Here is a 14,351-nt window from a genome sequence, read left to right on the forward strand (position 1 = left end):
CTGTCTATACTCATAGGCTCCGTGTGTAGGCGGAGGGTTCATGTTGGTTCAACTGAGTCATGCTAGACTGCCTCGGGCTATAAACTCTAGGCTTAGCTGAGCATCATTGACACAGATGATTTTTTTAAAAATTATTGTTTGTTCCATGACTTGATCCATTTAAGTAATAACATCTTGGTTGCAGCGCGAGTGACAGGGATGAATCTGGAGGATTATCAATTTGGTGAGCAAGTATCCTTATTTTTAGGTCATGGTTGTTTATTGTGTAAATTATGCTGAGTCAAGTACCAATATTTCAACAAGCATCCTACATACTTTATCATTTTATGATCTGAAAGTATCATCATAATATGATTCAGTAGTTATACCGTATTTATTACTCTCTTAGTTACCCCCTATACAAATAATTGGGGACTCCTAAGGAAGTAACTGGGGTTTCTTTCTTGCAATTCTATGGTTATCTCTGATCTTTTGTGATTTGATCAGTTCATGTGTGCTGTCTGTATGGTTTTGAAGAGTGTATGGTATAAATCAAATCAAAAGGCATATAAATATGGATTATGAATGATAATAAACAGCATATTTCCAGGACCAGAATGTAAACCATTATTATAAATGATAGTGTCATCCTTATTAAAGATGTTAAAAACTAGAAGAGCCTCCAGGTAATAATGATAAAGCTTATTTTCTAGGACTTGTAGGTCACATTTTCTGAATTTCAACGACCCATATAATATGTAATGTGGACACCCAGCGAGTAAGGTACATAATATGGTTAACAGGGTAACTGTATCCATATATACTTTGAATAATGTGTGTCACATGGACAGCATTGCATGTGTCTACGAAATTCTGTGTAGAAATTATCTGACTATCAATATTTGTGTGCCAACATTCAAATTTGAAGAATTAAAAGGTCAAGGAATGATTGCAGTCTGCTGGTGAAACACAATTTACCTGCATCTTCAAACGTAGCTGATAGAGGGCGTTATGCGCCATCTATCAAGTGCACAAACTATGAAGAATAGTTTGAAAATCTCCATCATTACATTTTCCACTTTGAAAAATATTTGTTTAGGTTGATTTGAAAGTGACATGAGCATGGATAATGGCGTTAGAATTATGATTTTTTAATATTGTTATTATAATTATTTATACTTAGTACACTGAGAGAACTTTGTATACTTGTGCTTTTATTATTTATTGATATTTGATGAAAAAGTTTTGGAAAATATTTGTTAGGTTGATTTGATAGCGACATGAGCATAACATCAATGGATAATGGCGTTATGGAGTTACGATTTTTGTTTGTAATTATAATTAGTATTATTAGTACACTGAGAGATCATTGTATACGGTACTTGCACTTCTTAAGTTGATCTATTACCATAAGCATTATCTATTGATACTTGATGAAAAATTCCCAGGATCATCAAGTACATACTGTACAGTTATATTTTCACTTTTCATGTCTAGTTTCACTTTTGTAAGTAGTATTGACTTAACAACACTTTACCTACTTTTGAATAAAACTGTAGGCAATATTGCCTTCATTATACTTATTTGTGACATTTTAGAAAGTACCATGCACTATAGATTTCAATCAGGGCGAACACCAAGGATTGGGCAGCAAACCAGAGACAATCCCCTACTCTTTTCCGAAGAGTGTACTGCATTCTCTAACGTCCACATGGCCATATTGTATACGGGACAAACGGCTAAAATGGATCTACCAAATGACAGTGCACCTTTTCTTTCACTCCTATAGCTGAAACTCAAAGACAGGATTGAATGGAATTGAACTGGGTACCAAAGATCTCCAATTTTGAACCCCACTTTACTTTACCTTGAAATAGAGCTTGTTGAGGCTGAGCGAGCAGTGCCTGACCGTTCAGGTGGCTGTAAACAAAACAAGAAAAGAAAAAAGTTTTATATCAGCTTTAGTTATACACAATATTTCAGATTACTTTTAATAAATTAACAGTAAAAATCATGTACAGATATGTAGATTTGTAATGTAGATTCAGATATTATGACTACTTTTTATGCAACGATTTCCTTAACAACTGCAAAAAACAATCTGATCTCCCCTAAACATCATACTAATGCAAATGTTTACACCAATCATTTTAATTGGAAAATGCACTATCGCTGTGCCACACACTATGAGGTATGGCGCTAGCCTGGCCTCTAATCTACAAGGGTTATAAGATGCCTTGACATACTGCTATAATGCAAGTATTCCTGGACTATTGGCACTATGTTTGTCTCTCCTCGCACAGGATGAAAAGAAAGTACTGTAGATATGTAGTTGTTTGTCTAAACTCTACTCAACAGCAGCAGAATCAGGTGCCAACTTCATCATACAGATTATGAAGCTGGTACAGCCTGCCAGTGAAAACTATGTCATATCAAGGCAATTCAACAGAAGGATGCACATCTCGGTACATCAAAGTTTATAACTCTGGCATCGACATTCTAGGCGCACGTGCGTCCCTACACGCTGAACGTCACAAAAACCATAGCAACCAGACAATAAACCCTCAGCGTACGTGACAAATTACCCACGCAGGTGTTAGTTGCCATGATAATCGCGCATCGTGCGGTGATTACAAAGGCATAATGATATTTTACACTAATATTAGACTGAAATTATATTCTTTATTTCAACATTAATTTTACCGATATTGTGGTGTATTGTCGTTCATGAGACTCACTTTGCAGAAAAAATTACTAAATGTTCCGTATTTACTCAAATGTTCGTTTTGTGCACCTTGGTCCAACATTGTCAAAATGACAGTTTAATGTTACATAACAACATGAAATTTTATAAAATTCGTAAATTTTCATTTGCTATAACTTTTCATTTTCTTGGTCAATTTTCACAAATTCTGTTGAATTACCTTGGTCATATCTAAGTTATTTGCTTGCATTTTGTTTTCTCATCACGCAGTATAAATGGGTACGGAGTACATTAGAATGTGAATTTTTCAAATACTGTATTCCTAAGACTAGTGTAGGAGCTTTTAACTTGATAGTTGATGTTTCAATTTGATGTTTGTTCATTATGTATAATATATTTTTATTGCAGCCAGAGTTAAGTGAGAAACAAGGATGCTAAAAACCCTTGTTGGACAGGTCAAGCCATTTTCCATTCAGCCTTGTCTCATAGAACCAGATATATTTTATTTTTTGAGCACATTTTACCAGGGTCTTATCGCCCATTGACCCTACTGACCTCTATAGAAATCGTCAGACTCCTGTTGGACAACTTTGCAACTAGCATGCCTTCTCTTCTCCCCGAACACTAAAAACCATTAAATCCTAGCCACTACTACTTATGGCACTAATGTGTTGCATAATAAATAATAATCTCAATGTTCTATATCATGTGACATTCGATGATAGAGTACATCTTGTTATCTTTTTACTTAATTACAACAGATGCAAAATTCTGACCAAATTGTAGTATTGAAGCATTTATGATTCATTGTCCAAGCACAAGAGGCCCACGTTCTTATGATGAACATAACTCATTAATGATATCCTAAGAAATGTCAACTGTTAGAAAGGATCCACTAGAGGATGTAGGCCAGGTCATTCTTAAGCACGTCCTTAATTCTAATATTTCAAAGAAATACTTATTTACTCTACAAGTTGTAACTACAATATGAACAAGACAATGACCTTCCAAATATAACCAGGTCTTTAAAAACTAGGACAAAACTATTGTTAATACAGGAATCGCAGGTGCATTTTCTCAGTTATATTCAAAGTACATTTTCCAACTGTGACTTTCTGTCTCTGTAACACTGAGCTTAGTGGTTTTATTGATATATTTCTCAATGACATATCAATATGAACAAGGCACTTAGTAAAAATTTAATAAGGGTTGTAAAAAATTTAATTTATATGCTGTTGGAATTAAAATTATAAACTAAAATTTAGTCAATTTTCCTGCAAAATATTTGGAAGGCAATACAGTATAACCCTGGCTTCCCCCCCCCCCAAAAAAAAAACAAAACAAAAAAATATAAAGCACTTTACATCCAGGAAGTATTGTACAGCAAAAAATTGCCATCCAAAGAACATATTCTGTAGGATTACAAGCGTACATGACTTTAATCCTATTATAAGAAAGATTTTATAGCGCACCCAAAAATCCTGGTCAATGACACTACAAATTGTAAAAACCAGGATGCTTACAGTATTTAATGGTAAAATGTATGAATATTTATGAACTAATCTTGAATAGTATTAAGTTAAATCAAACACTTTTTTTTTAATCGGGTTTTTTTTTTTTATATGTATACTTAAAAAAATCACGGAAATGTTTGCATCAATTCCAAGAAAATTATGAGTAAGCGGCAATTAACATAAAATCAATTCTGCTGTTTAATAAGCATCCGTTCCTGTCACGTCATGTAATGAACTATCTTTCGTATCATATTAAATTGCCCATCAAATAAGTTAAGCAGTGGGGGAGTAAATTAGAATTTGATGCGGGGGTGGGATGAGGACTGCTACAAATGACTTGGAAGAAGGTCAGTCTTTCCTTTTTGCAATTGCAGGAAGTCATCTCATACACTTTGTGAAGTCAAACTATACGAAGGAACAATACACACACAAAATTTAGGCATTATTTTTTCCCAAATGCCAGCCAATGGCATAAAGTAATTAGGTATTATTATTAGGAACCCTGTAGGTAGTACTGCCTTTATCAATACATATTTGTTGATTATTTAGAATATACATCGCACTAATTGCCTTAATGACACAAATTCATTTACTTTTTAATAACACTGTAGGTTATTAGTAAATAGATACCATGTATATATTCCAATCAACCCTATTCATGAATACATTATGAATACATTAAACTAAATTAAATGTGTACAGCATTAAAGTTAATAGCTATTGTCATGACAATAATAATGTGACTTAAAATAAATCTAAATACAAACGAAAGTAAATCTGTATAAAATAAAGAATATGTACTTAATACTGAAATTTAATACTTAATAACATTACTAATCTTTCAAGTCAACCAATGAATCTATCTGTCAATCATTGGAATATTTTGTAAGACATCCTACATATGGCCACATTCTACCTAAAAGTGTCAGCAATAGGACCACACTCCAGGCTTAATGGATGAAATACTAAACAAATATACAAACTAAAACAAGTACACTGCCTAGTAAGCCAAATTGTACAGGAAAAAGAAAAAAAAAATTAAAAAGTACTCCTGCACTCTAAAAGATCTAATCCCCATGCTACTGCCACACAAACATAAGAAGTGTGAAGCATGCTACAAATTATCTGAGATACCTTCATTGTAGGCTGTCAGGATTAATTAGCAAAGTTCATCAGACCATTTGTCTGAACGTAACAGTTGCTGGCAACTCAGCAATCGCCCTCGCTGTCGAATGCTGTCTTCGCTTCCATGAACATTTACCACTAGTTCAATGGAGGAATTTCATAAAGGTATGCCAGGCATCCTGATAGCTGGTAACTAAAGCAGGCCAGTTTCCAGATATAGGCATAGCCTCTTACTAGTCATTATCTATTGGCAGGCCCCAGCACCCTATAAAATACCGATTTCTCTACTTTGCATGCAATAACAAACAGTATAGCCTACAGCTGGTGTTAGCAAGTAGGGTTGATGTTTTACAAGAGCAGAATTTGTAACTTTTTTTGATGCACTTTGACTATCAAGTTACTCTAGGCGCATATTATTTGACCATTAAAATATTGTAGATTTAGTTACATTCTCAGTGTCATAGTTGTATCAATATAGTTCATATCCAATTACAGAATCAGATTATCTATAGCACGATCGACATTTGTATATAAGGTAGTATATAAAGTACTATTAACCTAGATACAAACATAAAACCATTCTTATTTTATTTTACAAACTCAAGATTCAAGATGGCTTTATTATCATTAACCAAACATGTGACAAATGGAATTCATTTTGCTTGCTGCATATAATGAAAGACATGGAAAGACAGTAAAAGGCAATTAAATACATGAAGAACATTGAAAAACAACAGATACAATATAATAATAATGTACTTATCTATTAAAGCTATTATCTGGCAAATATATCATTAAATTAATGGACAGCATTGATTATGAATGAATTTCTGTGTCTATTTGAGTGCTCCCCTCTCCCTCCCCCACCCAAAAAAAATTAGTTTAATTCTCCCTGAACTCTGATAAGTTAAAAACTGATTTAATGGGAATTTTGTGTCATTAATAATTTTAGTGAATTTCTTAAATAAGTAGTCAACATGGATGTCCTCAATATGTCTAATATTGCAACCCATAACTTTACCTGCCCTTTTCATTATTTTCTTAAATTTAATAATAAGTAAATATGCGGTGAGGGGTTAATATAGGAGATTGTGTGTACAAAAAAGACAGAATCTAAAAAAAAAAGGAACATTACTTGATAAACTGTACATGCAACTACAGTATTCTGTTACCACTTCGCTTCAGATTATCGAGTGTTTTCCAATGATGTCATAGCAGTTTTTATGTATTTCTGAATATGGTTAACACCCTAAGGTTTTGATACAGCAAAAATCACTTACAATTCCACTGGGAGTTATCCACATCATATAAAAATTCCATTGGGGGAAAATCAGCCAACATCACATCGAAATCAGTTGCAATTGTAGCAACATCACATTATATTCCCAGGGAATGTATGAAATATAACATAAAAATTCCATTGGGAGGCCAGCAAAATGTCAAATCCAAATCCAGGTTATGCAGCAACATTACATCGCATGCCCTGTGGATGCATTGCTCATTAAAATGTACACATTCTAATGCTATCTCAAGATGCCTACATATTCTATGTATTAACTAATGTGACCTATTTATGTCTAATATTTCATGAGTAATGTAATACGTTTTACTTTTTAATTGCTTATTCACCAAGCAAAAAAAAAAAAAAAGTTTTAATAAATACTATTATTATTATCGGGGGAAAACTTGAATTTCAAGAACATAATTTAGTACCTTAGAATTCTATCATAACTTTGTTATAATAATAATAATAATAATATTGAATGAGAACTGTTATTATAGGAAAGACTAATATGATAATGCTATTGAAGAAGGCGCCATTCTAATGACTGAGCGTGCTCACGGAATGCTAATGCTAACTACAGCACAGGAAATGAAAAAGGTCTTGCATGGTAGATTTGTGATTGAGCAAATGCTGTGAAGCAGACATGATACAACTATGTATGGCTTTGAAAACAAGTTATTCTAGTAGTTGACATTATCAACCTCAGGAAAGCAAGGTTTAATAATATGAATCCTATTTATAGACTTTCTCGCCTATAAAATATCATTAATAATGAAAAATTCAAGATCTATGATCTTTAATTTTTCTACCAGTATTCCAACACTGAATTGACTCCTTATTCCAAAAGCATACAGAGGCATTGTTTATTACTATTTACATAATGCTATCCTTCTACAAAAGGACAATCATTTCATGAAGAGTGGAGGTGGTGTAATAGATGGCATTCACTACTGCTATTAGTATGACAGTATCTCCTTTATCAGCATTTGGCACAGCTGTTGCGGTGCAAGCTCTTAACTTGCAGGTTCAATCCCTTGCTCTAACTTTCACAAGAGTCCTTGGGCAAGGCATTTTAGTTAGGCCTACTGTAACAGTTGTCTCTCTCCTCCTGGTACGTGTCGGCTCAAACGCCAACACACTGATTACTAGCTACGAATGTGTTCTACTGTGTAGGTTTAATGTAATGGGGAAAAAAAACAATGATGCACTATATAAAATCAGAATATTATTATCCTTATTACAATAATTTTGTTCTAGAATACCTGCATGGGCACCTTTGCATATCAATAAACCATGAACATATTGATCAATTTATTATCATTAAACACACTTAGATGATCTACTGATCACTGTGTTATTGGTTATTTGAAGTATTGCATTATGAATTGAGTATATTAATACAACAAATCAATATTCTGCAACATTATTGTGTAGTATTTATAAGCATAAATCATATTTGAGGGTCTTACTTTAGATGCTGAATAAGATGAGTATGACCCTGTAGAACCTAAACGACCTCCTGAACCCCCATATTTGGAGTTGTAGGATGGTGTGGAATACCGACCATAGGATCCGTATGACATCTTGTATAATATACACAAACACTATTTTCCACAAGATAAAATGCAAAAGACTATTGCTAGATATTGCACGGGTGACTGGTAAAAATTGTTGTTTGATCGTGGTCCGAAATCCAGATAGGTATCTGTTGTTGCCAGAGATCCTCAGCGTCTACGTGTATGTAGCAGTATTGCAGAGGCGATACTCATCATCTAACACAAGCAAAATCTAAGCACTGGTTTCCAGGAGAGGATCGGCTACTTTCATTCAATTTGTTGAGATACCCAGCTTCTCCATAATATTGTATATCTTCTTGTTTGATATGCTTGAGATGATGTGGCATGAACTCAAAGAATGTGATTGAATTAATCAAATTAGTGTGGATGACATAACCCACTCCACCAGCAATTAAGAATATGTTATAAAAAACATGTACAGAAACTGTGCAATCTTGAAGAACAGATCCAATCCTTTGTATGCGATTCAAATTCACTAATAACAGCTTGCTAATACTTGTAATGCAGCAAATAGAAAATATAAGTCAATTCAATCTAGAATTTATTGAACTATGCAATACAAGTGCTGGTTTAACAGCTCTCATTGCACTTAGAATACTCTAATGCATTCACCACTATAATGCACTGAACACACATTACAGTATTTGCAGCCAGTCAACCAATCAGCTGTCTCTATTGATGATGTCACTGTCTCCAGGGTTACTAGAAAAGCTCCTTGAAAGAATGGTATTTCATTACAAGAGGATTGTCTTTGTTTTCATCTTATTTTTCAGTATAACAACAGATCATGATTCCCGGAAGTATGTAATGTGTCAACCCATAAAAGAAGTCAAATGTTTACTAACCACAATCCTAGATATCATAACATTTCGTGTAAACAGGATGTAATTAGGAACAGAGATAAATAATTTGCAACTGAATGTACATTAAAAATTCCAAAAAATATACAATAGGACGAATGTATCTTCAAAAATTGACAAGGCCATTTTATTGTATGTTTCACTTTTATTTAAGCATCACAAAACGTACAACAAAATGGCTTTGTCAATTTTTAGACTGACATTCAGACTACTTATAACTACGTGCACATCCTAATAATATTCAATAGGGATGTAAGAAAAACAAAATATTAAATTTCCCCTTATATTTCAGTGAATTGAATTTAAATTTTATATACAACTAGCTTGATAAACTAAAATTTGCGATAAAGTTATTGCAGGGATAAAGAATAAATACTTTATTAAACTAATAAATTTGAGCATACAAGTCAATAATGGAATTGCTTAGAGTGTATATATATTGGTATTCAATTGAAAAACAGAATAATATATATTTCCTTGTAAATTAACAAATACATAATCGATATAGTTCTTTAAGTATTGGCTACTTCAATGGTTAATTTTAGCTAGATATTTTCATATTTAATGCTGTAAATCTGCCAAAAACTGAATTGTTTATAATTATCTGATCCTTGTACAAGCAATTAATTTCTTTTTAAGCAGACCAGTTTGAATCTCATAAAATATGATCAATTCTGTAAAATGAATTAATATTACTTTTAGCAACCGTTGTACACCTAATCAAAACACAGAGATAAAATGTTTTTTATTGTATAGAGCAAGGTAACAGTTTGACCATGAATTAAGGACTAGCCAATTATCTAGCTTCAAACAAGCAACAGTTTGTGTAAACCACCCATGTGGCATGTTTGCTTAGGCCAATGGCATTCTGCCATAGATCCAGGTTCTTCCAACATCATTTATTACAAGAACATAGAAAAACATCATGTGTTTTCAATAATTCCTTGATTAGAACTTTCACTTTTGTTGAAAATGTTGAGAACGGATGCTGAAAACACTTGAAACAGGACTTAAGGCCAATTTTACTAACAATGCCATTTTAACATAAATCAAAAATGAAAGTTTATGAAAAATTATCAGTTGTTGTTTTGCAATAATGTACTCTATTGGTATAATAAATCGTGTTAGTATAATGTAGAATTGAAAATACTGACTGAAAATTTATAATCTAATTGCATTGGAACAAAATTTACAAAAAATGATGACAAAGATTCATATAGTCACAATATTCCGACACATTTAAATTAGTATACCAATCATTTGTGACTTAATAATCTCAATCAAAGCAGATCTACAAAATACATGCATTCCGCGAAGGGTAAACAATTTATTAGCGATTAAATCTATAAGCATCTAAAAAAATAATAAATGAAGAACCTGTGATGCCAGTCCTCACATTTTAAGTGGTCAACATACGATAAACTAAGCCACCAATTATATTTTAAAAGTACATACAGCTTGTCACTAATCCATTAATGGATACGGCTAATTCAAACTTGAACAAATATACTTTCGCACACACACACCAGTAAACATGTCAAGAATGTGGTCATCATAATCCTGTGCTTAACAAAATATAAAAATCCTGAACTACCTATCCCAGTGATTGGCTATCACGATCAATGACTGATATGCTGTTTTGTAAATAAATCTATTAGTGAGAGTAGAACTTGTTCAACTGTATGCATACATTTGTTGTTATATATTAATTATATTTATTGTATGATTTTACTTACTGCATTTTATTTATTGTTAATTATCTATTTATTCATTGCCATTTTTCATTTTATATATTATTTTATTACTAAATTACTGCACATTATTTATGTATATTGTACATTACTTTGTATATTGTCTTATACACATTCACTGCAATATTTTTTGCATCGTGGAGGTATTTTATACCTCCACGGTTGCATTTACATCGGTACGTTATTTTTTATTGTACATTATAATAGTATTAGAAAGTACAAAGCTTGTCTAACGCCATAGAACCTCTAAACACTACACAAACTATTCGTTGCATAGGATACAAAAGTACAGTATCCCAAATCTATAATTCCTTCATAAAAAATTAATGTCTAATCACCAGCTTGTATCTGGCCAAGGTCAAGCCTCACAAAGGACAAGGGGAGAGGTAAACAGGGGCCCAAAATGATGCCAAGTAATCGAAGGATCAAAATACAAATTAGGAGGGCCTAGCAGTCTTCCTATACAATGTTTCTACTGTGCTTTTTGTGAAACTGTGTTTATATTGGTAATGAGCTGAATAATTATTTGTTGATATACTTAATGTTGACTATGATGTGTAAACACATACTGTAAAGGATTGTAAGACTAAGTGAGATATACACAAGCTAGTATAGTATATAACCTCCACAGTAAAAATGAAATTTTAAAAATATTGGTGAGGCAGAAAAAATAAATGTGCGAGGGGATGAGAAACTACTATTTTTTTTTTTTATTTGGCCTTAACTATAGCTTACATGATTCTTGAATCTTGAATATAAAATGTGGCAAAGACAAGCCAAACCAGTCACTCGTCGCAAAAATCGATTTTGAGTTATTGATACAGTGTTAGAGAGTAAAATAATAGCTATAAAATGGTAAAAAAATCATTCAAATCAGACATTTCCTTATGAAGTTACAAGCGTTTAAACATACAGCAGTTTAAAGAACAATATATGAGAAATCAGCCTTCAAAGTTTATCATGCAGAAACTATCATCAAATCTTTAAAAAGTGTTGCTTTAACATTGAAAATTGGTAAAATAACAGCATAGAATGATGTACAGATATGTAAAAATTAGTTTAGTGCAATAAAATAGATTTTTAAAAATTTGACATTAAAGCATGTTTTGGCCATTCTCTCTGAAACACGATTTGCGACGAGTGACTGGTTTGGCTTGTCTTTGCCAGTCTTTTAATGACTAGTTTTTTGATAGATAAATGATTTGTAGGGTGAATCAAGCACGGTTCAGATGTGACTATACAAATTCTAGCTTTCTAGATAACTATATGTAAATTACAAACATTCAAAAAGTCACAGATGATTGGATGAGGAATTAAAGCAGAAATTTATCAGCTGGAAATAAAGTACTCAGTTGACTAACATACCACGATATATCAAGAACGAATATAATTGCCCTTAAAAGATGCCATAAATGCTAACAAAATTTAGACAAGTCCTTATACAATGTAGCATAATTTTTTATTTATACTTAAATAGATATTACAATATTCTCAATATTTATTTTTTTTAGCATAACAGAAACAGTATTATATATGCCTCTTATTCTGTAAAATTGATGAAATTGCTTTGAAAATGTGAAATACCTGTAATTTACTTTGCATCTAAAAATAGGTCACAATATTATCAACTATTGAGAAGGTTAGCAGTTAGTGAAGTTGTCAAGTTATCTAGACTAAGAAGGCATATATTTCCTGTTATCACCTGGATCGGAGACCATCAACTGAGCCCCTAATGATCAGGTCACTAGCTACCTGCAGAGCTATCCCCAAGACGTTGACACGCACCTGATAGGCAAGCCTTCGAACCTGAGCTGCTGGTAGATTTGCTAGTCACCAGGGGGCTAAATTGTGCACTGTTGTGATAGCCTAACTTTGTTTGAGCCTGGCCAATTATTGTCGGGGTGAACAGAGAAGATGAGCTTGGTATCAGTGGTTGTTTAACAATCATAATTTGGTGAAAAGAACACGGTTCAGATGTGACTATACAAATTCTAGCTTTCTAGATAACCATATGTAAATTACAAACATTCAAAAAGTCACAGATGATTGGATGAGGAATTAAAGCAGAAATTTATCAGCTGGAAATAAAGTACTCAGTTGACTAACATACCACGATATATCAAGAACGAATATAATTGCCCTTAAAAGATGCCATAAATGCTAACAAAATTTAGACAAGTCCTTATACAATGTAGCATAATTTTTTATTTATACTTAAATAGATATTACAATATTCTCAATATTTATTTTTTTTAGCATAACAGAAACAGTATTATATATGCCTCTTATTCTGTAAAATTGATGAAATTGCTTTGAAAATGTGAAATACCTGTAATTTACTTTGCATCTAAAAATAGGTCACAATATTATCAACTATTGAGAAGGTTAGCAGTTAGTGAAGTTGTCAAGTTATCTAGACTAAGAAGGCATATATTTCCTGTTATCACCTGGATCGGAGACCATCAACTGAGCCCCTAATGATCAGGTCACTAGCTACCTGCAGAGCTATCCCCAAGACGTTGACACGCACCTGATAGGCAAGCCTTCGAACCTGAGCTGCTGGTAGATTTGCTAGTCACCAGGGGGCTAAATTGTGCACTGTTGTGATAGCCTAACTTTGTTTGAGCCTGGCCAATTATTGTCGGGGTGAACAGAGAAGATGAGCTTGGTATCAGTGGTTGTTTAACAATCATAATTTGGTGAAAAGAACGTGAATTAGGAGCACACATCACACACGAATACGGCTATGCTGGAACTTGGGTTGAAAATGACCAGTATGCACAAATAACCATCTGTTGTCTACTGAACTTCATAAATAACTCACTGTTTCTGGTCATTAGCATTGATTCTATAATAATGCACTGCTGCAAATAACATAAATTTCTAATAAATTTAAATGAAAAAACAATTCTTTAGATTACAGTTTCTGGAGACATATTTACTTACCATCACCTTAACCTTCAGAACCTTCCACCAAAAAAAACCTTATGATTTCAGTTTGATTTCATTCTGTCATTATTCCAAATTTTGAATTTTGAATTATAAATAAAGGGCTGGGATACATGAAGTTGCCATTACCACTTGCCCCCATCTAACTTAACTCTCATGCGAGGATTATTCAAGGAGCCAAGTGATCAACTCCAATTAAAATCCAACGCTATTGTAGTGGGATTTGAACTGAATTCTTCAGTACAAGAAAACAGGAACATTAACTCTTGGCCAAACTGAATATTTTGCAGCATAATAATTAAAAGATTGACTATCCAAAAAATTCAAATAATCCCAAATGTAGAACAAATTATTGCTCTTCTCCAACCTTTTAATTCTACCTCTGAGCGGCTGGGTTTGCTGGAGGAGGTAGTGCAAATATTGTTATTTTAAATAAATACAATAAGTGAAAGCTTGACTAAATGGTGTCTAAATTCAGTTGTCATGAATTAAATGTCAAGAAGGCGAAGACAAGTTTATATACTGTAATATGTATTCTGCATTCAAGGGTATCATAATAGCAGCGGTGATATCGCACACCATATTATGCGTATGAAACAAACCTTGG

The 14,351-nt window shown here is 32.9% G+C and overlaps 1 protein-coding gene across 2 annotated transcripts in view; it reads right to left on the reverse strand.

Annotated features, from left to right (window-relative positions):
* LOC117109615 (protein phosphatase 1 regulatory subunit 12A-like) overlaps positions 1-14,351 on the reverse strand; it is a 67,764-nt gene that overhangs the window by 8,825 nt on the left and 44,588 nt on the right. For both annotated transcript variants that reach the window (XM_033251998.1, XM_033251997.1), the window contains one exon: positions 1,847-1,899. In XM_033251998.1, the coding sequence (XP_033107889.1) occupies positions 1,847-1,899 (53 nt within the window). The remainder of the gene's footprint in view (positions 1-1,846; positions 1,900-14,351) is intronic.

Source organism: Anneissia japonica, unplaced genomic scaffold, assembly GCF_011630105.1.
Source record: "Anneissia japonica isolate Jap-2015-1 unplaced genomic scaffold, ASM1163010v1 scaffold287829_len2072220_cov186, whole genome shotgun sequence".
Taxonomy (NCBI): Eukaryota; Metazoa; Echinodermata; class Crinoidea; order Comatulida; family Comatulidae; genus Anneissia; species Anneissia japonica.